This window comes from Macaca mulatta, chromosome 10, assembly GCF_049350105.2.
Source record: "Macaca mulatta isolate MMU2019108-1 chromosome 10, T2T-MMU8v2.0, whole genome shotgun sequence".
Classification (NCBI taxonomy): Eukaryota; Metazoa; Chordata; class Mammalia; order Primates; family Cercopithecidae; genus Macaca; species Macaca mulatta.
The window spans coordinates 110,292,387-110,319,313 of record NC_133415.1 but is presented as its reverse complement, the minus strand read 5'-3'; the positions used below and the strand labels follow the sequence as shown (position 1 = coordinate 110,319,313).

General features: G+C 43.7%; 1 protein-coding gene across 5 annotated transcripts in view; it reads left to right on the top strand.

Annotated features, from left to right (window-relative positions):
* Positions 1-25,032, top strand: part of CTCFL (CCCTC-binding factor like) — a 30,980-nt gene extending 5,948 nt beyond the window's left edge. The window contains exons 3-10 of one of the 5 annotated variants that reach the window (XM_001089797.5): positions 3,214-3,384; positions 3,704-3,837; positions 6,733-6,853; positions 7,816-7,965; positions 9,830-9,990; positions 13,793-13,975; positions 18,600-18,765; positions 23,494-25,032. In XM_001089797.5, coding sequence (XP_001089797.3) covers positions 3,214-3,384; positions 3,704-3,837; positions 6,733-6,853; positions 7,816-7,965; positions 9,830-9,990; positions 13,793-13,975; positions 18,600-18,765; positions 23,494-23,645 — 1,238 coding nt within the window. In that variant the 3' untranslated portion in view covers positions 23,646-25,032. Of the gene's footprint in view, positions 1-3,213; positions 3,385-3,703; positions 3,838-6,732; positions 6,854-7,815; positions 7,966-9,829; positions 9,991-13,792; positions 13,976-14,720; positions 15,575-18,599; positions 18,766-21,746 lie in introns of those variants that run through there. The other 4 variants (XM_077952018.1, XM_015148729.3, XM_015148730.3 and 1 more) reach the window with 4 other exon arrangements.
* Positions 25,033-26,927: the final 1,895 nt, after the last annotated feature.

Genomic DNA, 26,927 nt, shown 5'->3' with positions numbered 1-26,927 from the left:
TTGACCCATTTGTCATTTGGGAGTGTGTTTTTGACTTCCATGTTTATGTGAATCTTCTGAATTTCCCTTGGTATTCATTTCTAATTTCATTTTATTATGGTCAGAAAACACAGAACATATTTTGATTTTTTTGGTTGGTTGGTTGGTTTGTTTTAGAGACAGGTTCTTGCTCTGTTGCCCAGGCTGGAGTGCAGTGTTACAAGCATAGCTCACTGTAACCTTGAACCCCTACTTCAGCGTCGCAAGTAGCTAGGACAAGAGGCACACACTACCACACCCAGCTAATTTTTAAAAAATTGTAGAGATGGAGTCTCATTATGTTGCCTGGGCTAGTCTTGAACTTTTGGCCTCAAGCGGTCCTCCCATCTGAGCCTCCCAAAGTGCTGGATTACAGGCGTGAGCCACCATGCCTGGCTCAGTTTGTCTTTTTAAATTTATTAAGATATGTGTGTCTCAATATGTTTGTAACTTCACATGTGGTCTATCCTAGAGAATCTTCCCTATGCACCTCAGAACAATGTCTATTCCAGTGTTGCTGGGTGGGATGTTCTGTAGATGTCTGTTTTGTCTATTTGGTTTATAGTGTGACTTAAGCCTCTGTTTCCTGACTGACCTTGTCTAGTTCTGTCCATTGTTTAAAGTGAGGTGTTGAGGTCTGCAACTATTATTGAATTACCTGTTCCTACCTTCAATTTTGTTCCATTTGCTTCAAGTATTTTGGGACTGTTATTAGGTGCATCTATTTTTGGCGGGGGGTGGGGGGAGTTTGTTGGCTTGTTTTGAGATGGAGTCTCACTTTGTCACCAGGCTGGAGTGCAGTGGCACACTCTTGGCTCACTGCAACCTCTGTCTCCTGGGTTCTGGCAATTCTGCCTCAGCCTCCTGAGTAGCTGGGATTATAGATATGCACAACTACACCCAGCTAATTTTTGTATTTTTAGTAGAGATGAGGTTTCACCATGTTGTCCAGGCTGGTCTTGAACTCTTGACCTCAAATGATCTGCCTGCCTCAGCCTCCCAAGTGCTGGGATTACAGGTTTGAGTCACATATGCGCCTGGCCACATATATGTTTATAATTGTTGTATCTTTATGATAGATTGACCCGTTCATTATTATATAACGTCCTTTTGTCTTTTACAACAATTTTGTCTTAATATAGTCTGATATTTGTATAGCCATTCTAGTACTCTTTTGGTTACTGTTTGTATGGAATATCTTTCTCTATCTTTTTACTTTCAGCCTATTTGTCTTTGAATCTAAAATGAGTCTTTTGTAGAAGACAAATAATTGCATATTGTTTAGTGTCCTTTCTGCCAGTCCTTACCTTTGCATTGGAGAGTTTAATCTCTTTACTGATAAAAAAGGACTTCCTTATTTCTGTATTTGTTTTTTAAATGTCACATCTTTTATTCTTCAGTTCTTTCATTACTGCTTTCTTTTGTGTTGAATAGCCACTGCCAAGTGTATCATTTTAATTATTTTATTGTTTATTTTACTATATATTTTTGAGTTATTTTCTTTAGTTGTCCTTGGTGTTACATTTAACATCTCAATTCATAATAGTCTGGTTTAGATTAATGGCAATTTAATTTCAATAGTATGTAAAAAAACTTTGCTTATATAATTCCATTCCCCACTCCACTTTCTGTTGTTATTGCCACAGAGCGTATCTTTATAAATTATATGCCATCAACATAGATTTATAATTATTGCTTTATTCTGTCTTTGAGTCAGATAGGAAAAAAGAGGATTACAAGTAAAAAAAAAATGCATGAATATTGTCTTTTATATTTGCATATGTTGTTACTTTTATCATTGTCTTTATATTTGCATATGGATTTGAGTTATTGTTTGGTGACCTTTCATTTCAGCCTGTTGGAGTCTCTCTAGCATTTTTCAGAGGATAGATCTGCCAATGACAGACTTGCTCAGTTTCTGTTTTTCTGGGAATATCTTAATTTCTCCTTCATTTTGAAGGGTGGTTTTGTCAGACATAGAATTCTTGTTTGATGTTTTTTTTCTTACGGCACATTGAATGTCATTCCACTGCTTTCTGGCCTCCATGGTTTCTGATGATAAATCAGCCATTAATCTTATTGACAATCCCATGTATGTGACAAGGCGTGTCTGTCTTTCTTGCTGCTTTCAAGATTCATTTTTTGTCTTTCAGCAGTCCGATTATGATGTGTCTTGATGTGAATCTCTTTGACTTTATCCTACTTGAAATTTATTAAGCTTTTGGATGTGTAGATTTTTTGTCAAATTTGGGGAGTTTTTGGCAATCATTTCTTCTCTTCTCCTGTGTCACCTTGGGTCTCCCATTGTGCATATGTCAGTGTGCTTGATCATGTCCCACAGATCTCTTAGGCTGTTTTCATTTTTCTTTGTTCATTTTTTTCTTTCTTTCCCTCAAACTGAACAATCTCAGTTAACCTGTCTTCAGGTTCACTGAGTCTTCCTTCTTTTTGCTCAGCTCTGCTGTTGAGTCCCTCTGTTGAATTTTTCATTTCACTTATTGTATTTTTCAATTCCAGAAGTTCTCATTTTTTTAAAATAAATTTTATCTATTGGTATTCTCAATATAATGAAGCATCATTTTCATGCTTCTTTTTGTTTTTTGAGACAGGGTCTCACTCTGTCACTTAACTGACTAAATGTTTAATTACATTTAATTTTAATTAAAGTCCAAATTTAAGAGTCACACATGACTCATGGCTATGGTTTTGGATGGCACCATTCTAGATGGTTTTTCTCGCAGTGCCCTGGCTGGAGAGAAGGATGCAGGGATGGGACGGGTTGTCTTCAGTTCACCCTACAGAGAATGCAGGGCCACATTTTTATAGGTGAATCTCTTCTTGGGCGCCCCACTTTAGGTAGGTGGTGTGCCTTTTCTCGTGTCTCCTTGGGTCTACAAGACATTCTGAAATGTTCAGGCATGTCCTCCCTAGCATTTTTTTTCTCAGAAAGAAGGATGAGCAGAGTACCTAGTCCACTCTGCGCCCAGAAACCAGACATTGGTGTGTCTTGAAACAGCGAAAATGCATTATCCAGGAACATGGCGTCCTGAATTGCTTCCATCAGCTTATGAATATAAATAGCATGTTCTATTGTTCAGTTCCCATATTAGTTGAAAAGATGATGTGCTGATTTACTTTCAAGTGTTTAAATGGAATTTGAACTTCTAACATACATAAACTATTTCCTGCCTATAGGAGCAAAACGAACCTTCCACTGTGATGTCTGCATGTTCACCTCTTCTAGAATGTCGAGTTTTAATCGTCATATGAAAACTCACACCAATGAGAAGCCTCACCTGTGTCACCTGTGCCTGAAAACCTTCCGTACAGTCACTCTGCTGCGGAACCATGTTAACACCCACACAGGTAAAACTGCCGGGAGGGCTCTTTCTGTGGAATAATGTGTGTTAAGGCTTATGTTAAGAATGTGAATCCACCGATTTCTACAGTAGAATCGTGTAACATTTTATACTGTAGTTTTGTCTTTTTTTTTTTTCTTGAATTTCCATCAAAAATACTGTCACAAAGATTTTTCTCACATGCATCTGCGGTATTTGTAGTTTAGAGAGCCTCTTCTTAATTTTTAAAGCATTTTTGAGACTGAGTGTAATTAAAAAGCTATGAATTCCTTGGAACTTTTGTGGTTAAGTCTTGTTTTAAAAGTATGAACTATGTGATCCTACAGGAACCAGGCCCTATAAGTGTAATGACTGCAACATGGCGTTTGTCACCAGTGGAGAACTCGTCCGACACAGGCGCTATAAACATACTCATGAGAAGCCCTTTAAATGTTCCATGTGCAAGTATGCCAGTGTGGAGGTAAAGCCACTCTTGGACTTGAAGCTTCATGGCATCTTAGTAGAGGCTGCTGTACAAGTTATGCCAAGTATAACTAACAGTAGAATCTGTTACAAACAGGCTTTTTATTATTCGTATAAAATTTATGCAGAAAATAATATGCATTCTCTTTTATGAAGTTAAAATAGAAAATTGGATTTCTATGTTTCTTTGATTAATAATTAGTGAAAATAATATGTAAAGGTGTACAAATTACAAATAAACTCCTTGTGGTCAAGAAATAAGTCCCAGATTTGTTTAAAAGTTCTGCATTTTATCTAGTACTCAGGGCCACAGAATCAAAATGTATTTGCTTTAATGTAGAATGCAGATCCAATCTGAATATTGGCTGAAATGTTTTAGCTTGATGGGATACAAAGCAGCTTGCTTGAAGATTTAAGCAGAGCCATTTCTGTTCTGAATTAGAGACCGCCCTTTTCAAACTTCAGGTGTGCCGTAGTCATTTTAATTAATTTGCTTTATTTGTATCTTCTAATGGGTTTAGTGGTACTCACGTGAAACAGGCAGAGTGCTGCTTTTACTAGGCAATGCCAGTTTCCACCAGTTAATTTTCAGGGTCCCACAGTGTGTTGGGAAACAGACTGAGGCCCGGTTTTGAGCCTGGTCGGGACTGGGTCAACAGTACACTCAAATGGAACTAAGTTAAAGGGAACAGCTGAAGATTAAATGTAGTAACAGTGCAGCCGGGTTTCACAAATTAGGAAATTTCATGGTTAGGGTCAGAATTTGATTCCAGGAACTTTTTTCTGCTGTTACAATTTTTAAAAAAAATTATTTCTCATCTGAGTTAAAGGTTGTGATTGTAGTATGAGAATGCAAAATGGAGGGTTCAGGGAACAGAGTCACCTGGGGATCCTAAGCCTGGAGTGGACTTTTTGTTGGTGCCCTGCCAGTGCTCAATACAAACTTCCCAGGTCCACGAGACCCTCCCCCAGCGCCAGCGGTCTGCATGCGGCCTGTGGGAGGTGGCCTCAGCACAGGGGTCTCTACTGCTGCCATAGCCCCCCATTTTTGCAGTCTCCTCAAGTCTTCCCATGCTTGTTTGTTCTCTCATCCCATCCCGTGACAAAAATGCCAGCAGGAATGGATCAGAGCTGTGGTGCAGATGTGCCCCTTTTTTTAAAAAAGCTTTTTAATTGGCCAGGTGTGGTGGCTCACGCCTGTAATCTCAGCACTTTGGGAGGCAGAGGCGAGCAGATTGCTTGAGGTCAGGAGTTCAAAACCAGCCTGGCCAACATGGTGAAATCCTGTCTCTACTAAAAATACAAAAAATTAGCCAGGTGTGGTGGCACATGCTTGTAGTCCTAGCTACTCAGGAGGCTGAGGCAGGAAAATGACTTGAACCTGGGAGGCAGAGGTTGCAGTAAGCCAAGATCACACATTCTAGTCTGTATGAGAGTGAGACACCATCTCAAAAAAAAAAAAAAAAAAAAAGCTTTTGAACTTTTTGAACTCCCTCGTCCTCCTATCCCACCTTTAAGAGTCATCCATAGTCTTTTTTAATGGCCTTCTTTGCTCATTCACACCACTTATCTTCCTCAAAACTTTCATGCTATACAGTTTTTAAACTCTTTTTGTTTTGCTTTCTAATATACTTGAAGGCATTCACTTTTCTTCTGAAAATCTAAGTGAAATTTTTTGGCTTGGCTATTGTCTTCCATCCTAAGCTGCCTTTTGTTCTTGAGTGTTCCTTAGGCTTCTGTGTGCTCACCACTTACTGGGGAGACAGATGGAGTGTGGCATCCCTGGGTCACCAGCAGGACTGATGCAGCCTCCTGATATCTGTCGTCCGCCTATAGCTGATGGCCCCATTTCCTGCTAGCAGTAGATAAGGGCCTGTGATACACAAATACAGAATAAGAATAGTTCTAGAAGGCAATAAACCAGTCAGGCAGTGAATGCTCAAATGGGAGGTATTATGTTGTTTGCTATTTAACTGATTGCCTGGGATACATAATTATTCAAATTAGAATTTAATTTCTTCTACTTAAAATTTAATTCTTTATAGGACCCCTCTGTCACACAGCCCCAATGCTGAATAGCCAGGGATGCCTTCCTCCACTCACACTGTTACGCTGGGGCCAGCCAGGGTGGAGTCTGCAGGACTTGTGACCATGAGGCGACACATACAGGTGTTCCTCCATTAAAGAGCTAGGGTTTCGTTTTTATTTTTATTTTTATTTTTGTGAGACGTGGTCTCACTCTGTTACGATAATTGGAGTGCAGTGGCGTGATCTTGGCTCATTGCAACCTCAGCCTCTCAAGTAGCTGGGACCACAGGCGTGTGCCACCATGCCCAGCTCATTTTTAATTTTTGGTAGAGAACAGGTTTTGCCATGTTGCCCAGGCTGGTCTCAAACTCCTGAGCTCAGGTGACCCACCCCTCTCAGCCTCCCAAAGTGCTGGGATTAGAGGTGTAAGCCACCACACCTGACAAGAGCTAGAGTTTGAAGATTTTCACTTTATGCAAGGAAAACAAAATGTTTGCCTTTGTGCGTTTACAGTGTAATCTAAATTTTGTAACTATTGGGCATGTATTGCCTTAGAAATGAAAATACAATCCTGTGTGGCATTCAGCAGGTAGGGTTAAAGTGAAGGTGAATGCGAAAGCCTTCAGAACTGCTGCCCATTACCCTACAGGAGCTTATACGCACACACATCAAATGAAATAAAATCACCCATAACAGATGATCAAAAGTAATGACTTTTTCATGTTTTTTGCAGTGAGTGAAATATGCTCTGGTGCTCTGATGTTAAAATCTGATTAATTTAAATCTCTTTTATAATGCTGATTAATGGAAGACTCTGCTACTTTTGAGTTTCTATTTCTATGAACATCATTTATGTATTTATTAGGCAAGTAAATTGAAGCGCCATGTCCGATCCCACACTGGGGAGCGCCCCTTTCAGTGTTGCCAGTGCAGCTACGCCAGCAGAGACACCTACAAGCTGAAACGCCACATGAGAACGCACTCAGGTAAGGGCTCTGGTGCTGAAGGCTTGATACCTACAGTGTTAGCTCTTAAAGCAAGCTTTAAAAAATTACTTTTTATGGGCACAATTAAAGTTCAAAGGTCAAAGTGGATTTTTGTGTGCCTTTGTGATACGAGGATCTTGATCTGTACCTTTACCTTTATTTAGCAGTAAGAGAGTCTACATAGACATTGTGCCGCAACCCCACTGTGTGGAGTAAAACACAAAGTATTCGCTTCCGTAGATTTTTCGGGTATTTAAAACTCAACTCCTGGCCAGGCACAGTGGCTCGAACCTGTAATCCCAGCACTTTGGGAGGCTGAGGCAGGAGGATCCCTTGAGTCCAGGAGTTTGAGACCAGCCTGGGCATCCTAGGGAGACCCTGTCTCTACAAGTAATTTAAAACTTAGCCGGGCCTGGTGGCGCACACCTGTGGTCCCAGCTACTTGGGAGGCTGAAGCAGGAGAATCACTTGAACTCAGGAGGTTGAGGCTGCAGTGAGCAAGCATTGCACCACCACACTCCAGCCTGGGTGACAGAGTGAGAACCTGTTTCAAAAAACAAGTAAATAAAAATAAATAAAAGTCAACTCCTTAATTCATTCTTCAACTTTAAGGCAAAACATAAAGTGTGCTGGTTTTGTAACAGAGGCACTTGCTGTCTTACTATGTAAAGAATACATTATGTGTACTTCTTGGTTCTTCACAGCCCCATGGATGTGAACCACATAGAACTCTTGCGTAGCCACCAGATGCGAGGAAGTCGTGTGTCTGGTCCATCATGGACACAGCCGTACTTGACATAAGCTGTCTGGGCTTGATTTGGGAGTCTCATACTAATTGGGGGTTGTCCGGTGAGAAGGGGGTTGATAAAGGAGGCTTACGGCAAAAGAAACACTTTCAGCACAGGTAGCCTTTGGCAAGGATCAGGCCTGGAGGGGGAATCACTTTGTTGTCTGCATCTCAGGTGAGAAGCCTTACGAGTGCCACATCTGCCACACCCGCTTCACCCAGAGCGGGACCATGAAAATACATATTCTGCAGAAGCACGGCGAAAACGTCCCCAAACACCAGTGTCCCCATTGTGCCACCATCATTGCACGGAAAAGTGACCTACGTGAGTGTCTGGTTTAGTGATGTTTCTTTTACTACAGCATTTGCTGGCTCTTTGGAGCGAGGCCCTATGTACCTGCAGTGTACTGGCCCTGATACTGGGAGGCGGCGGGAACTTGGCCCTGGGACACATTTTCTTCAGAGGTCCTGTCGCACCATCTGGTGGCTGGATCTCATAAGTGCATTTTATAGCATGATTTTAGAATCCCGGCCCAGGCCTGTTCCGTATGCACGTGATAAGACCTTTCACGGATGGGTATTATTTCTTTCCACATTGGGCCTATTTTTCAGATGAGGAGGACACTAGGGCTCAGAGACATACAGTAACCTGCCCAGGAGTCACATGACCAAGGGTGCTAGGAGGCGGCTGGATTCTGGGTTCCTGTTTATCAGTGCTCTCTCTGTGACACCCAGCAAGCTTTTCTTAAACCCTGGCTGTGGGCCTAAAAAGTTTTGGGAGCAGAAGGTACAAAAGACACAGTTTTTCCCTTAAGACAGTCACTTTGGGAAAGGAGGTGGGCCTGTAACGCGTAATCTGCATCTACCGTGGGGAGCCTTTTAACTGTCAGACCCCCCAGAGTGGGAGTGGAAATCCAGAGGCTCTGAACAGCAGGCTAGGAGCTGGGATTTGATACTGCCTGTGGGGAAGCCAGCCACTGTTGAGCAATGGGAGGGAGAGTGTGGGTAAGTGTGAGCCAATGAGTCTCTTCTTTTCTTCAGGATTCCTGGGCCTCCCTTTTTCCATGATCTTATTTCTCTTTCCAAAATATATGACACAAAACATATGACGCAAAATATGTTAGCAAAAGAAAAAATTGACCCTTTTGCCCAAAGAAATTCTGGAGATGAGATGAACTTTTTTGAAAACCTTTCTGAAAGGTGAAAGGTGTTCCACAAAGTCTTAACTTTTATTTTTCATCTGGACCATTCTGTCATTGTTGCCACAGTTACCAGCACATCACAAAACAGCCCAGTGGGGCTTGCTGGGGCACAAGTCTAGCCAGTTGCTAGACTTTTTTGACACCATGACAAAATAACACGGTTTATATCTATCTCATGCCAGTGGGTGATACACTCTGCATAGCCCTGTAAGATGCTTTATAAACACACTAATTCTTCTTTCCCATGACTATATGAGAAATCAAGCTCTCTAAATGTCTGAGTCACTGTGGGTAAGGTGGAATAGCTCCATCACAGAGCTGTCAGTTGTCATTTGGTTTCTTACACAAGTATCACAAGACCATCATGCATTAGGCATAGATGAGCAAACCCATAGATGAGCAAACCCAGCCAGACCTCACCATGTGTCTCAGGTTAATTTCAACATGGGAAATAACAGGGCACTGACTTCTAACAACATGTGGATTTTTTAAGGTAAAATAAAGATGTTATATCTTTTTATATAAAACCACCTTAACATCATCCTAACATTGACCTACCCCATCATAAGGTAGTGCTCAAAGCGCTTTGTTAAATAAACATTTTAGGTTCAGTATGACATACCTTACATAACATTTAACTCCACATTGAAAGAATATTAAAATGGTATTTCAGCATTCTGTTCGTTTAGAGCAGTGGTTCTCAACTGGGAATGATTTTACCCCGCAGAGGACAGGTGGTGATACCTAGAGGTATTTTGGCTTTCACGACCGACCGGGGAGAAAGAGGTGCTGCTGGCGTCTGGTAGACAGACACCAGGAGTGCTGCTTAACCTCCTCCAATGCACAGGATAACCCACCCCGCCCTGCCCAGGAAGGAACTAGCATGCTCCAGCGCCAAGGCTGAGAAACCCTGGTTTAGAGGAGAGGGGAAGCAGGTTAACAGAAAACAACACTCTTGAAGTCTATAATGTTCTGTAACCATTTTAGGTGTGCATATGCGCAACTTGCATGCTTACAGCGCTGCAGAGCTGAAATGCCGCTACTGTTCTGCTGTCTTCCATGAACGCTATGCCCTCATTCAGCACCAGAAAACTCATAAAAATGAGAAGAGGTTCAAGTGCGAACACTGCAGTTATGCCTGCAAGCAGGTATTGTACTTTACTTAATTTGGAGAGGCAGTGGTGCATGGAAGAATGGAGGGCTGGGGTAGGATTCTTTACCACCTTGAAAATACTGAGAAAGGTCACGCTTTTAATAGAGTATCCTATTCAAAATAACCAGAAAGCAACAGTGAACCGGTCGTGGAAAACAACAGTTCTTAAAGTATGTTCATGTACTCCCAGAGCTCCCTGTGACCAACTAGGGTCCCATAAGAGCCAAGCCCTTGTTATGATAATGGAAAGGTGTCATTTTGAGACACTGACATTTGCACTTTTGGTGCCAAAACAAAGGTGGTCCTTAGCCCAGATCAAGGCAGTGACACACAGTGAAACTGGTCACGGTGGTGGTCTTCACCTTCATACACTGGCAGCAAAAATAAAGGGCAGTTTTACATGACAGTGTCCTTGAAGAGGCAGTAAAAGTTGTTAACTTTATTCAGTCTTGACCCGGAATACTTTCTTTGTAATAATCTTTGTGATGAGATTAGAAGCTGGCATATGCACCTCCACTGTCTTCCACAGTCTGGAGGAAAAGCATCTGGGGGCTTGAGTTTCCAGCTCAACTAGCCCCTTTTTCAGTGAATGTCATTTTCACTAAGGAACAAGATAAACTCTATTTACTCAGTCATTGGGCATTGGTGGACATTTTTTTCTAAATGAACAACGTAGGCCAGGTGTGGTGACTCACACCTGTAATCCCAGCACTTTGGGAGGCTGAGGCGTGCGGATCACTTGAGGTCAGGAGTTTGAGACCAGCCTGGCCAATGTGGTGAAACCCCATCTCTACTAAAAAACACAAAAATTAGCTGGGCGTGGTGGTGCACACCTGAAGTCCCAGCTACTCAGGAGGCTGAGATAGGAGAATCACTTGAACCTGGGATGCGGAGGTTGCAGTGAGCTGAGATCATGCCACTGCACTCCAGCCTGGGAGACAGAGTGAGACTCCATCTCAAAAAAAAAAAAAAAAAATAGATTGGAGTGATTTTTTAAAGCAATTTTTATATTGTATAATGAAATGTGTTAGCATTTAGAAGATCTGCATAGCTCAGTAAACTAGTATTTTCCAAATGACCAATCCATGATGTTACAGACTCACACACAGGTAAAAGATCCATTCAAAGGAAAAGACCAAGAGGTTTTAAAGTTACAGAGAACAAGTTCCTTGGCAGGGTTTCAGATTCCACATTGCAACCCATGGGTAAGAAATTACCATGACCAGACACACAGGCTCACACCTATAGTCCCAGCACTTTGGGAGGCCGAGATGGACAGAACTCTTGAGCTCAGGAGTTCAAGACCAACCTGGGCAACATAATGAGACCCTGTCTCTACAAAAAAATACAAAAATTAGCTGGGTGTGGTGTGCACATCTATCCCAGCTACTCAGGAGGCTGAGGTTGGAGGATCACTTAAGCCCAGGAGGTTGAGGCTGCAGTAAGCTGTGTTCTTACGACTGCATTCCAGCCCAGGCAACTGAGTGAGACCCTAAAACAAGAAATTGCTACTAACTGAATTTTAGTGTAATAGAGAAGAATGGCCACAATTACTTGGAAGAGCTGGTGAAATGTTGATCTCTTTTCAAACTACATGTCTATGAGACCAAATTTTCTTTATCATTTAACATACTCCAGTGGACTGACGGAAGAGCAGAGATAGGAATCCATCTGAATGCCTTTTTTTTTTTTTTTTTTTTTTGAGACGGAGGGAGTCTCGCTCTGTCGCCCAGGCTAGAGTGCAGTGGCGCGATCCCTGCAAACTCCGCCTCCCGGGTTCATGCCATTCTCCTGCCTCAGCCTCCTCCCGAGTAGCTGGGACTATAGGCGCCCGTCACCACACCTGGCTTATTTTTTGTATTTTTAGTAGAGACGGGGTTTCACCGTGTTAGCCAGGTTGGTCTCGATCTCCTGACCTCATGATCCGCCTGTCTCAGCCTCCCAAAGTGCTGGGATTACAGGCATGAGCCACCGCACCCAGCCCTGAATGCTTTTAATAGAGTTGCCAGACTTAGCAAATAAAAATACAGCACACCTAGTGACATTTGAATTTCAGACAAACAACGAATAGTTTTATATACAAGTAGTTGCAGCCTGTATTTTAACTGGCAACCTTATCTATTGAGACAGACATTAGGTTATTTTTGTTTTGAAAAATAGATAATTTTACAGAAATAATATGTAGTTGGTTTGTTATTACTAAATGAGTTAATAAATGTTTTTTTTTTAATACTTAAGAATTCCTCAGTTTTGCTTTCTAAGAAAGTAAATACTAATACATGCCACCTGTATAAATAAAAGCTCTTCAGAGGCCACGGTAATCTTTTAAAGTTTGAAGGGCCCTCAGACTAGAAGTTTGAAAACAAACCACTGCTTTGAAGCATTGCATGCTATTGGTTACCAAAGGTGAAAATCAGTGCTTCCTGTGTTTCGAAGTGTGGGCTATAAGCTGTAAATGCCTTAGATAAAGGAAAAAGTTTTTCTGGTAAATTTTGAACAAAGAATATTCTGTGGCCCCAGGCTCATGTTTCTTCAAATGAACTAGGAGGGCTTCCTGAAAGATGGATGAGACTTGGAAAGGATGAGGGGGTCCTGGAGCAGGCATACAGCAGGTATGTGGGAGCAGAGAGCAGCCAGGCAGGCCGTGGCCATGGGCAGAGGCTCGGAGCACTGCTGGATGCTCCTGGCTGCCGCAGTCCTTGAGAGCCTGGTTCCCAGCAGGGAGAGCCAGAGATGCTGTCCCGAAGGAGGGTGATGAGGTGAAAGCTGTGCGTGGAAGAGGGTATTCAGTGAATCGGATGAGAGAAAGATTAGAAGAAAGACCATCAGTTAGGCCACTGACAGTAATGCAGAAATGGCCGAATATATGTTTAATCCAAATTATCATCACATTTTAAATAAAACAAAATGTATGCATTTGTTTGACTTCATACATATTTTTGTCCCGATTTCCCAAATTATTTTCTCCTGTCTAAGATAAAATCTCTATTTAGGCCAGGTACAATGGCTCACACCTATAATCTTAGCACTTTGGGAGGTTAAGGCAGGAGAATTGCTTGAGGCTAGGCATCTGAGACCAGCCTGGGCAAAATAGTGAGACCCTGTCTCTACAAAAAATACAAACTGAGCTGAGCATAGTGGCACACACCCACAGTCCCACCTACTCAGGAGGCTGAGGCAGGAGGATCACTTGGGCCCAGGAGTTTGAGATTGCATTGAGCTATGATTGTTCCACTGTACTCCAGCCTGGGTGACAGAGCGAGACCCTGTCTCCAAAAAAAAAAAAAAAAAAAAAATCGGTATTAAGATCTGTTACAATACTATTGGGAAGTAAATGGAAAAATGTTTAGATACTTAACATACTTGCAACCCCAAAGTCCCGTTGAATTTAAACTCTGACATTTGATTTTTAAGTTTGCAGGTTCTATTTGCCCTTTGTAAACTCAGGTAATTGCAAATAGTTGTATAGAAGGAGGACTCCCAGTAATGAGGGGACAAAGGACCATCCTTTCACGCCCTGCGGTGTGTACTCCCACATCCCAACAGGACTGGAGAGCCAGCAAGGACTCCACTGCAAGACCTTTGTCATTTGCTGCTGCTGTATACGAGTTTGTTTCCTAGACGGCCACTTACTGAGAGTGAATGATGCCTTGTTCAGAATGTGTTTGCAGTAATTCTGCTTAATAGTGGACTCATCTTTGGAGAGGGAAATAAAAGGTATTGTACGATAAACAGTGTCTAATATAGAAAAAAACCCTTTGAACTAGACAAGCTGCTTTCTTCCCCTTCCCTCTTAGGAACGTCATATGACTGCTCACATTCGCACCCACACTGGAGAGAAACCGTTCACCTGCCTTTCCTGCAATAAGTGTTTCCGACAGAAGCAACTTCTAAACGTTCACTTCAGGAAATACCACGATGCAAATTTCATCCCGACTGTTTACAAATGCTGCAAGTGTGGCAAAGGCTTTTCCCGCTGGGTAAGCTTACTTAAGTCCCAGTAAATCCCCCATGGAAAGATCCCTCTATCTCAGGAGGACAGTGTCACACCAGGAGAGTTTAAACCCGATTATAGAAACCTGCCAGGACTTCAGGAGCATCTGTCATGCCTTAGGAAAGTGCTTATTAGTTTTTTAAAATCAAAAATTCTTGAAGAATCCTATGAAAGTGTGGTCTCCTCATCCCTTAAAAAAAAAAAAAAAAAAAAAGGACAATCCAACACACAAAATCTTACAAATAGTTTTAGAGAGTTATTAGACTCCCCAAAAAACCCCAGCTTTTAGTGTAATATTTTCAGATTGTTCCAGTGAACTAGATTTAGGCTACTTGACAGAGAGAATGCAATTTTCACACAGATGTCCCTAGAATAACGTTATTGGTGTCTATAATCCCAGCTACTTGGGAGGCCAAGGCGAGAGGATCACTTGAGGCCAGGAGTTTGACATCAGCCTGGACAACATAGGGAAATCCCCACCCCTCCAAAAAAAATTAGCTGGGTGTGGTGGCGCACCCCTGTCGGCCTAGCTGCTCAGGAGGCTGAGACAGGAGGATCACTTGAGCCCAGGAGTTGGAGGCTGCAGTGAGTCACGATCACACCACTGCACTCTGGCCTTGAAGACAGAGTGAGACCCTGTCTCTAAGATAATTTTTTTAATAATAATTTAAAAAAAGAATAGTGCTATTGGTGCTGGGGTAAGGAATACAATTATGGTTTTATTCTTTTAGGTGTTGTATTAGTTATTTATTTCTGCATGACAGATTACCTCAAAATGGAGTGACTTAAAACCACAAACATTTATCACCTGACAGATTCTGTGGGTTGGCTGAACTGGGTGGTCCTGGCTCAGGGTCACTCCTGAGGCTGCAGTCAGGATGTCCTCCAGGGCTGCATCATCCAAAGGCTGGACTGGGGCCAGAGGATCTGCTTCCAGGACAGCTCTGCGACACAACTGCTGGCACCGGCCTCAGTCCCTTGCCACAGCCCTCTCTGCAGAGCTGCTTGAGTGTCCTCGACTCAGAGCAAGTGAGAGAGTGCAAGGAGGAAGCCACGGGGCCTTTTGCAATCTAGTCTTAAAAGCAGCACAGCAGCCAGGTGTGAGGGCTCACACCTGTAATCCCAGTACTTTGGGAGTCCAAGGCAGGCGGATAATTTGAGGCCCGGAGTTCGAGACCAGTCTGGCCAACATGGTGAAACCCTGTCTCTAAAAAGAAAAAAAAAAAAAAAAAAACTAGGCATGGTGGTGCATGCTTGTAATCCCAGCTACTTGGGAGGCTAGGATGGGAGGATCACTTGAACCCAGGAGACGGAGGTTGCAGTGAGCTGAGATGGCGCCACTGGCCTCCAGCCTGAGTGACAGAGCAAGACTCTGTCTCAAAAAAAAAAAGTAGCACATTACTTCTAGTCACAAGAAATGAACCATGAAGTCCCCCTACACTCAAGGAGGGGAAGTGAAGTTTCTTTTGAAAGGAACAGCATCAAAGAATTTCAAAACGTTTAAAAACCACTGCACATGGCTAGCTAGAGCCCTGGACCATGTCGGCTTCAGCCTAACTTTATAAAAAGTTTTATAAAAGTTGAATTTCCTGAAGTTGACCATTTTTAAAAATCTTTCCTCTTAAAACAGTAGTGTAGTTGTGTTTTTCTGAGTAGCACAGTGGGGTAGTTCCGGAATGTCAACCCTATTAGTTTAAAATTTCAAATGAAAGCTGTGGCAGTGCTCCCAAAACACCATTGCTCATGCTAAAATTGTAAAGAGTTAAAATTAACGAGTAGAATTCTAAAGAGGAGAAACTGCCCTTTGGTGCAAGAAATAAAAATGTAGAGAAAAGAACAAGTCTGCCTCATGCGGTCCCCTCAGAACATAAAATTTTTGAAACTTCTGTTCAAGAAAGCATATTTGGACTTGTGTCTAGAATATAAGAACTCTTAAAACTCAGTAAATAGATTGTATTTACTGAGTTTTTATTTATTACAGTAAAAAACAGGTAAAGTATCTAGGCCAGGCATGGTGGCTCACGCCTATAATCCCAGCACTTTGGGAGGCCAAGGCAGGTGGATCACAAGGTCAGGAGTTCGAAACCAGCATGGCCAACATGGTGAAACCCCGTCTCTACTAACAATACAAAAATCAGCCGGGTGTGGTGGCACATGCCTGTAATCCTAGCTACTTAGGAGGCTGAGGCAGGAGAATTGCTTGAACCCAGGAGGCGGAGGTTGCAGTGAGCTGAGATCGTGCCACTGCACTCCAGCCTGGGCGACAGAGCGAGACTGTCTCGGGAAAAAAAAAAAAAAAACAAAACAGCTAAAGTATCTAAATAGACCTTTCTCCAAAGAAAACATACAGGTGGCCAGTAAGCACAGCGTCATTAATCACCAGGGCAATGCAAATCAGTTTCTGCCACAACTTCTTAAGTCTGCCCTTGTATCACAGAAGCAGCTGTGGATGCAGTGTGTAAGTGAATAGACGTGGCTGTGTTCCAGTAAAACTTGCTTTCACAAACAGTTGGCAGCCAGATTTGACCCACTGGTTGTCGTTTGCCAACCCCAGTGTCTACGCATAAAATGGAAGAAGTTTAAACAAGCTGTTACATCACCCCCATTTAGGTGTAAATTCTTCCTCCTTCCATCATAAACGCAGACAGTCCCGTTAAGCACAGTGGGAAAGTCAAAATGGGAATCAGGCAGGATGCTTCATATAATTTGCAAATTTAAACACCTGTTACCAGTTTTTTACTTTTGCCTGGGACCTTTTCAAAAAGTGAAAATTTTCTCACTTAAGATTATCCTAAGTGTTCGTTGGATGAGAATATGTCACGAATAGGCTTGACTAGGGGAAGTCTTTGACTTTTATTCCTGAATGTTGTATACAGTTTCATAGCTGCCACCCATGACCTCTGCTCAGTAGCTTCAGGAGAGAGGAACAGAAAACTAAAATCTTTATGGTATGTAGTTGATGGTTATAAAATTGACTGATGTATTGAATTTTTGGTTCAATATCGATCATCACTTCAGAGAGTAGAAACATTCTAGAGAAATAAATTTTGTCTTCTCATTGATTTCTGTTATTAAAAAAATACTCAAAGCAAGCTAGCTTTTGGCTAGACCTAAACACAACAGAAAGGGTCACCTTTAAAAAGTCATCATTTTTGCACAAGATTATCAAAGATCCATGTTACCCACAGTTTTCCCAAAGCCTGTCTCTTTAACTGTGTGTTTCAGTGCATTTGGGGAAGCTGACTCTTGTAGAACCAAACTGGGGTCTGCTTGCCTGGTGCAGTAAGACCAGATACCCACACCGCAGTTTGCAGCAGGGGAAAGGAAGGTATTTATTTGCAGGGTGCCAAGCAAGCAGAAGCTACAGACAAAATCATAAATCAGTGCATGGAGGATACCTTGTCCTAAAAGGGCAGGATATCTTGCAGCAGGGGCTTACAGGTTGTAGGTAGATTCAGAGACTCTGGTTTGCAGTTGGTTAAGGAAGAGAAGTTTTGTTTAAAATTTTCGGAAAAGAATGTTAGCTCTGGTTCATGGGACATGACCTCCTCCAGGCCTCTCAGGAGGAAATTAAGAACAAAATTAGAACAAATTTAGCAGTGGTCAGATTTCAGCCCCCAGTTCCCCCTTGTCTTAGGTCTCCCTGCCGGTGGGCCTGTTTGGTAAAGAGCCAGGTTTCTAAAAAACAACTCGGACGGATGTTAAGATGTTATCTTGGCTGGGTGCAGTGGCTCACACCTGTAATCCCAGCCCTTTGGGAAGCCAAGGCAGGTGGATCACTTGAGGTCAGGAGTTTGAGTCCTGCCTGGCCAGGATGATGAAACCCTGTCTCTACTAAAAATACAAAAATTAGCTGGGCATGGTGGCGCTCGCCTGTAGTCCCAGCTACTCGGGAGGCTGAGGCAGGAGAATTGCTTGAACCTGGAAGGTAGAGGTTGCTGTGAGCTGAGACCGCGCCACTGCACTTCAGCCTGGGTGGCAGAGCAAGACTCAATCTCAAAAAAATAAAAATAAATAAAAAAAATCTCAGGTTTCTGTAAGGGAACCAAACATCCTGAGTCTAGCTTCCTTGGCTATTGTTTTAGGTTCCTATTACCTTTTCTTTTCTTTTTTTTCTTTTTTTTTTTTTTTTTTTGAGATAGGTTCTCATTCTGTGACTCAGGCTGAAGTGCAGTGGTGCAGTCACAGCTCACTGCAGCCTCGACCTCCTGGGCTAAAGCGATCCTCCCACCTCAGCCTCATGAGTAGCTGGGATCTCAGGGCGCATGCCACCACAGCTGGCTAACTTTTTATGTTTTATCTTTTGTAGAGCTGGGGTCTCACTGTTGTTGCCCAGGCTGGTCTCGAACTCCTGGGCTCAAGCTACCCTCCCCTTTGGCCTCCTGAAGTACTGGGATTACATATGTGGGTCACAAAGTCTGTCCTCCTTTTACCTTCTTGCTTATCAAGTTGCTCGTTTACTTCTTAGGGCTAGTGAGGTGCGTGGAATTTCCTTCGAAAGAACTCAGGATTTTCCTTTATTTCCATGCTTGGAGGTCCCCACAGGCCCCCAAGAGGGGTCCCTGCCCTATTTCACTTGCCTTGTGTGTTCCGTGTCAATTCTCCGACAGAGTAACATGCATAGACATTCAGAGAAGTGTGGCTCAGGGGAAGCAAAGTCGGCTGCTTCAGGAAAAGGAAAAAGAACAAGAAAGAGGAAGCAGACCATCCTGAGGGAAGCCACGAAGGGTCAGAAGGAAGCTGCGAAGGGATGGAAGGAAGCCGCGAATGGAGACGGTACTGATTTTACACAGATTTGTTTTTACTGCGTCAGTGGTTTTCTGGTTGTAACTATCCTGGGTGCCGAGTGTTGCTGTCCAGGGGATGTGTCCAGAGCCCCTATTTGTCCACCAGTCGGTCCTGCGAGGTGGCTTGTGCGAGATCTCTCAGAATGGCAGTGAGCGTAGCGTGAGAAAGTCAGTGTGAGAGCCTCATGCAGGTCCACATGCGACCCCCACCCCCAGGACCCTTCTTCCATCACCCTGGACTGTCACCTGCAGCTACGGGGACTGTCCTGGGCTGTTGCAATAGATGACCACAAGCTGGGTGACTTGGGACAATAGAAATTGATTTTCAAATAGCTCTAGAGGCCAGAAATCTTCAATCCAAGTGTGGGCAGGGCCGCCCTCCCTCTGGGGACCTAGGGGAGGATCCCTCCTGGCCTCTTGCAGCTCTGGTGGCTCCAGCGTTCCTCGCTTTGTGGCCACGTCCCCCAGTCTCTGCCTCTGTCTTTTCATAGCTCTGTCCTCTCTTCTGTGTCTGGGCCTTCTCTTCTGCCTCTTACAAAGACATTTTTCATTTAGGATTCAGGATTTCTTTTGAAAAAAGGAGGTCAGGTATGGGGCTTAGGATGTGGATATATCCTTTTAGGGGCCACTGTCCAGCCCCCACAGCCATCACAGTCTTCGTCCTCTGGCCTCTGGGAGCTGAAGTGAGTTCTCAGGTTGGCCAAAGCTGGGCCCTGTCCTGTGTGTCCTGTGAATGGCTCTGCTGTCAGAGGGACCGACCTGACACCTGCACAGGCAAACACTCGCTCTGTTTACTATCTCCGTTCCTTTCCTGTGAGAACCTTAGAACCATAGATGACTGGAAACTGTCCAACCTTACGGCACAAGCATATGCCCCACATTCTGATTCCAGACTCAGTCCCTGCCTTGCAGATGTTCCCACAGATGATGGTTGCCCTCCACCTGCCTTCCCTCAAGAGTTACCAGATCAGATAGAGGATGCCCAGCTCAATCTGAATTTCAGATGCACAGTGAACCATTGTTTAAACGTGTCCCATCACTATTGTGGATATACTTATACTAAAAAAAAATGTTCAACATGTATCTGAAACTCAAGTAGAAGCGGGCACCCTGCAGTCCTTCCCGCTCCCTCTGTGCGGAGTTGGTTCTGGGTCCCTGGTTCCAGTCGCTCTGTCCACAGGCCGCACTCCCCCGCTCTTTCTCTGTGTCTTACCATCTGGCAAAGCCCTAAGCCTGGGTGCGCCCCAGGCCTGCCTTTCCCATGCCTGCATCACGCAGCCAGGCCCTGCCTGAGGGGTCCCAGGCAGTGCCCAGTCGCTCAGCTCAGTTGGAACTCTTCAGAATTGTGCACACTGCCCGTCCGCGGAGCACCCTCCTTTATTCTCCAGGCATCAGCAGTTACCACTGAGAGCTCACAGAGTGCCTTCTTATCCTGACCACAGCCCTCTGCAGGGGACACTGTCATCCGTCTGGCAGGGAGAGAGCTGCAGCGCAGGGTGGGGACGAGCCTGCCCAGGTGCCCAGAGCCCTCATTCTGAACCTCAATACCAACAATTTTTCCACTGATTTCCAATGAGCACCTTCATCCCAAACTCCCAGCCCCTGCCTCCCTCCCTCTGGGTGGAGGCCTCGCTGACTCTGCACCAGCAGATGGGCTCTGCTGCCCGCTGCCCTGGCATTCCTGTGTTGTCCCACTCCCAGCTGGAGTTCCCGCCATCCTCTGCCAGCTTCTGGGGCTTCTCCATCCGGCCCCGCAGGGCACAGGGCTGTCCACAGTCCTCATCGGGTCAGATCAGAAGAGAAACCAGTGTCCCACTGATGGGTATCAAGTAGTGAATGCAGCCTGGATTCCATTTGGATTCCTTTATACCAATGATGTTGTAAAATACCATTTTTCATATCTTTTTAATGGAGGAAGGGGCTGGTGGAGGAGCCACCTTTCCCATCTAAGGCCCCATCTGACTCTGAGTCTGGAACCCACCCCTCCGATCAGCTTTATGTCCCCCACCCACCCTCGTCAGCCAGCTCACCCCTCCTGGCCTGCTCTTTCCTATCAGCCTTGAACATGCTCCGTGTCTTCAGAAAAATAAAAGCACTTCGTGCGAGCACCCCCCTGGTCCTTTGCTGCCCCTCCCGTGCACTTCACGCTTATTTGGTTCTTTAATAAGTGTCAGACTCCCACATGCAGCGCACTGCAGGCTCCCCCAGGGTGGGCATGGCCCATCGGTCTGTCCCCAGCTCCTGGCACTAGGCCTGACCTTAGCGGTGCTCGTTAAGGCACTACTTGTTGAATAAACCAGTGAATAATAAGCACAGTCCTTTATTGGAGAAGACAGACTGGTGAAATTTGACCCACAATTCGTCAGCCCGCATTGCAGAAACCCAAGGCCAGGCTACTGGCCGCCTGAGCTCTAAGTTTAAGTCAGATCCTAAAAGGTGCATGGAGAAATGTGACTTACCCACTAATTCGGCACCTAAAGAGCCCTTCTGCAGTTCTCCCCATCTTGACACCTAAAGACACCTAAATGTAGTGGGGTTTTCTTGTTGTCAGTAATTTTCTCTTAAATGAAACCTCTGGAAGGCCAAATGGTTTGAGGTGAATTTTGAACGTGTCACCCTCAGTTGGTGACATTTTTGCTGTGGAGAAGAGTTGAGAAGGCTCTTATCAGCTTAAAAACTGATGATAGGAATTGGACATATACAAACTTTTTTCATATTTTTGATGGTCAGCGGTCATATCCAAAGCAAGTGTGAATTAAGGCAAAAAACCTGGTAAAAAGCATGACTTAATTTGCATTTCAGGGTCTTTGTAGCCTGTGTTATCCAGATAATTGTCTCGCTTCTGTGTCTGCTCTGCTGGAACACCAGCATGCAGCGCCTCTCCAGTTCATTGGTAGATCTCGACGGGTGACTCTGATGGTGCCAGTTTTTGGTTTTGTTTTTAAGACAGAGTTTCACTTTGTAGCCCAGGTGTGATCTCGGCTCACCGCAACCTCTGCCTCTTGGGTTCAAGTGATTCTCATGTCTCAGTCTCCCAAGGAGCTGGGATTACAGGTGCCTGCCACCACGCCTGGCTAATTGTTCTATTATTTTTAGTAGAGACAAGGTTTCACCATGTCTCAAACTCCTGACTTCAAGTAATCTGCCCACCTTGGCCTCCCAAAGTGCTGGCATTAATAGGCATGAGCCACCACACCTGGCCTGATGGCCCCAGTTTTGTGGCTCTCAGTGTTTCTTTTCATATCTAAGAACTGGGTCTTCTTGTCCCCCTCCATCTACCCCCAAAAAAAGTACTTCAAGGAAGCATGGACAAAAATGTCCTCAGACAACTTAGAACTAACGTGAGGCAATCACGTTCTTCAGTGTGGCACTCTGTGGATGTTTGGGGAAGTAATTTGGAAAATGAGTAGAGAGCAGGGCTCCCCAAGCCCCAGCCCATGGACCCGTGGGCTGTTGGGAACTGGGCCTCACAGCAGGAGGTGAGCAGGGGGTGAGGGAGCGAAGCTTCATCTGTATTTACAGCTGCTCCCCATCGCACACATCACCTCCCGAGCTCCGCCTCCTGTCAGATCAGTGGCAGCGTTGGGTTCTCATATTAGTGCGAATCCTGTTGTGAACTACACGTGCAAGGGATTTAGGCTGCACACTCATGAGAATCTAATGCCCGACGATCTCTCACTGTCTCCCATCCCCCCCAGATGGGACTGTCTAGTTGCAGGAAAACAAGCTCAGGGCTCCCACTGATTCTACATTATGGTGAGTTGTGTAATTATTTCATTATATATCACAATGTAATAATAAAAATAAAGTACATAATAAATGTAATGCACTTGAACCATCCCCAAACCAACCCCGTCCCCCCAACCAGTCCATGGAAAAATTGTCTTCCACAAAACTGGTCCCTGGTACTGAGAAGGTTGGGGACAGTAGAGGGTTGGATATGGGTCCCTGGTACTGAGAAGGTTGGGGACAGTAGAGGGTTGGATATGGGTTGGTTCACAGTGGACTGTTTTAAAGCCACTAAGTTGTGCAGACTGGCTCCTGAGCTGCTGGAGGGGAAGCAGGTTGTGGATACACACCTGGCGTTGGCTCCAGCATCCCTAGCAGGACGCGCAACCCAGAATCAGTACTCAGTATATGTCGATTGGCCAAAGGGACAAATCTCCTGCAGGCAGCTGGCTTTCTTCATGTAGGCAGCGTCATGCCACGGGTACTGAGACAAGACTTAGGTGAGCAACTCAGCCACGATATAAATCTCTAAGATCCGCCTCGATATAAAGCTTGTAAGATCCAAGTTCACCTACAGCAGCTGATGCCAGCTGGGAGTGACTGTGACCTCCCCCTTGTCACCTTTAGGGGACACTGGCAATGTCTGGAGACATTTTTATGGTTTTTGCAGCTGGAGAGGAGGGTGATACTGGCATCTAGTGGTAGAGGCCAGGATCGCTGCTAACATCCCGCAGTGCCCAGAAGAGCGCCCTGCCCCCAGCAGACAGCTCTCTGACCCCAGACGTCTGTAGTGCTGAGGCTGAGAAGCCCTGACTTAAGGCAGTAGTTGACATCAGAATAGTACCATCTTATCGATTAGATTGTTTTCTAACATGCTCGCTGCTGTGTTCACATTTAAGTGATAGTTTCCAAAATATATTTGCACAGTTTATAAATTCCAATTCCTTGACTTTCTGATAAATTTGCTCATCCTGGACTTTTTTTCAAGAAGCTGCTGCCGAGGAGGCTTCCGCCCCGAAGCGAGAACAGTTCCCAGGAGAGATGCTTCCTGGCGCCTGCGGAGAAACCACGGCCAGAGTCAAAGAGGACGTGGATGAAGGCGTGACCTGTGAAATGCTCCTCAACATGATGGATAAGTGAGAGGGATTCAGGTTGCATGTTCACTGCCCATAATTCCTAAAGCAAGTTAGAAGTTTTTAGCATTTAAGGCGTGAAGTGCTCCTCCACATGATGGATAGGTGAGAGTCAGGTTGCATGTTCTCTGTCTCTAATTCCTAAAGCAAGTTAGAAATTTTTAGCATTTTCTTTGAAGCAATTAAGTTCATGACAATGGATGACACAAGTTTGAGGTAGTGTCTAGAATTGTTCTCCTGTTTTTAGCTGGATATTTCAAAGAAACATTGCAGGTATTTTATAAAAGTTTTAAACCTTGAATGAGAGGGTAACACCTCAAACCTATGAATTCATTCACTTGATATTGGCAAGGTGGCCCACAATGAATGAGTAGTGATTTTTGGATATTTCAAAATAGTCTAGACCAGCTAGTGCTTCCACAGTCAAAGCTGGAAATTTTTATGTTGCATTATATACACCCATGATATTTCTAATAGTATGGTTTTAAACATTAAAGACAAATTTTATATTTTTATACAAATGAATTTTCTACAAAATTTAAAGCTACCATAATGCTTTTAATTAGTTTCTAAATTCAACCAAAAATGTTTTAATCTTATAAAAAGGAAAACTGAGTAGGAAACGAAAAACTAGATTAGACTAGAAAATAAGGAATAAATCTATCTTACTTTGGTATTATAGGAGCAAGGTTCACCTTTAGATTTTTGTATTCTCTTTTAATTATGTTCCTTGGCAGGTATGAAATTGCCCTGGTTACATTCCATTATTGCTTATTAGTATTTCACTCCATAACCCTTTTTTCTGCTAAAACTACTCTTTTTTATATTTTTAAAGTAATTGGCAGAGTGAGAAGAAACATAAAATCAGATAATGCAAATGTGTACCTGTAAGGAATTTGTACTTTTTCATAATGCCCAGTGATTAGTGAGTATTTCTCTCTTGCCAATTGACAAGATTTTTCCACCCTCGAGCAGCGTGAGAGGTGCCTCTTTAACACTTGAAATTCATTTCTATCTTTATGCGGAGCCAGATATTTCTTCGTTCTTAGTCCAGCAGTTTCTTTTGCTGCGAACCTCTCTCTGCCCCTGTGTTTCAGGATCACTGATAGGTCCTAAATTCAAATTCTTAAGGTATGGACCTTTTATTGAAAATACCACAAGTTCAGAAGCACTGTTACACAATGTGAATATGTGGAAATAATTTCCCAGCAGGAAGAGCATTATAGTCTCTTTGTACCAGAAAATTAATTCAATTCAACTCACATGAGATTTAAATTCTGTGGGCTGTAGTATGCCATCATTGTGACTGAATTTTTGCAATGGTTTCTTAATTTTTTTACTGTTATTTAAAGATGTTTTACGTAATTCAATAAAATGAAATGACTTAAAATTGCTATATTTGTTATATGTCAGCATTGGTCCTTAAAAACGTCTTCTTTGTCTGGAGAGAATGTGGAGAAATTGGAACCTTTTTGCACTGTTGGTGGGGATGTGAAATGGTGCAGCCACTGTGGAAAGCAGTATGGCAGTTTCTCAAAAAAAAAAAAAAGAAAATAGAATTAGTATCTGACCCACCAGTCCCACTGCCAGATATACCGTGTACCCAGAAGAACTAAAAGCAGGGTCTCAAAGAGGTATTTGCACACCCATGTTCATAGCAGCATTATTCAAAAATAGTCAAAGATGGAAGCTACCCAAGTTCCATGGACAGGTGAATGGATAAACAAAATGTGGTATATACATGCGGTGGAATATTACGCAGCCTCAAAAAGGAAGGAGACCCTCACACATTCTGCAACATGGGGAACCTTGGGGACATTATGCTGAGTGAAATCAGCTAGTCACAAAAGGACAAGTATTATATGATCTCACTTATAGGAGGTATCTAGAGTAGTCAGATTCATAGAGACAGATGGTAAAGTGATGTTTGCCAAGCACTGAGGGGTGAGGGGAGAATGGAGAGTTAATGTTTAATGGACACAGAGTTTATTTGGGATGAAGAAAGAGTTCTGGAGATCAGTCATGGTGATCGCCCCACAACAGTGTGAATCTACCTAATTATTCCACTGAACCATACATTTAAAAATAGTTAAAATGGTAAATTTTATGTTGTATTAGTCCTTTCTCACATTGCTATAAAGATATACCTGAAACTGGGTCATTGATAAAGAAAAGTGTTTTAATTGACTCACAGTTCCACAGGCTGTACAGGAAGCATGATATTGGCATCTTCCCAGCTTCCGAGAGGCCTCAGGAAACTTACAATCAAGGTGGATGGTGAAGGGAGAGTAGGGACGTCACATGGTGAAAGCAGGAGTGAGAGTGGGGAGGTGCTGCACTCTTCCAAGCGACCAGATCCTGTGAGAACTGCCGCTGTCATGAGGACAGCAACAAGGGGATGGTGCTAAATCATTCCTAAGAAATCGCCCCCATGATCCAGTCACCTCCCACCAGGCCCTGCCTCCAACATTGGGGATTACAATTCAACATGAGCTTTGACCAGGGACAAATACCCAAACTATATCGTGTATTTTACTATGACCAAATGTATTTTAATTTCAAAAACAGATAAAATAAACATGTTTGAAAATGCAAGCCAAGTTGGTATCTAAACACTGTTTTACATAAATAAAACTCCTAGGCTGGGTGCAGTGGCTCACTCCTGTAATCCCAGCACTTTGGGAGGCCAAGGCAGGTGGATGACCTGAGGTCAGGAGTTTGAGATCAGCTTGGCCAACATGGTGAAATCCCACCTCTATTAAAAATACAAAAATTAGCCAGGTGTGATGGCAGGCGCCTGTAATCCCAGCTACTTGGGGGCGGCGGAGGCAGGAGAATCACTTGAACACAGGAGGCAGAGGTTGCAGTGAGCCGAGATTGTGCCACTGCCTTCCAGCCTGGGCAACAGAGTGAGACTCCGTCTCAAGATCAAAGCTCCTATAAACACACTTTTATAAATAGTTGCAGTGTTTTGTGTGTGTAACACCTGTTGAGATGTAAAACAAAATTCAGATGAGATGATCAGTACCTACTCAGTTACATGCGTGACTCTCACCCACACCTAGCAAGAAGGTGAAACACCTGGTCCTCAAGTGCAGTTAGTGCCTTTGATTCCAAAATAGAAGCAGTGACAATAGTGCCCGCAAGAGGGCAGTCACTTCTGTCTTTTCCAATATTGAGACAGATTCACTATTGGAGACTAAAAGCACACAAAGTTATAGCAAAGTCTTGGCAACTTTATTAATTCTATGATACAGAAAGAGAAAATTTTTTCCTCGCCAAGGAAGAG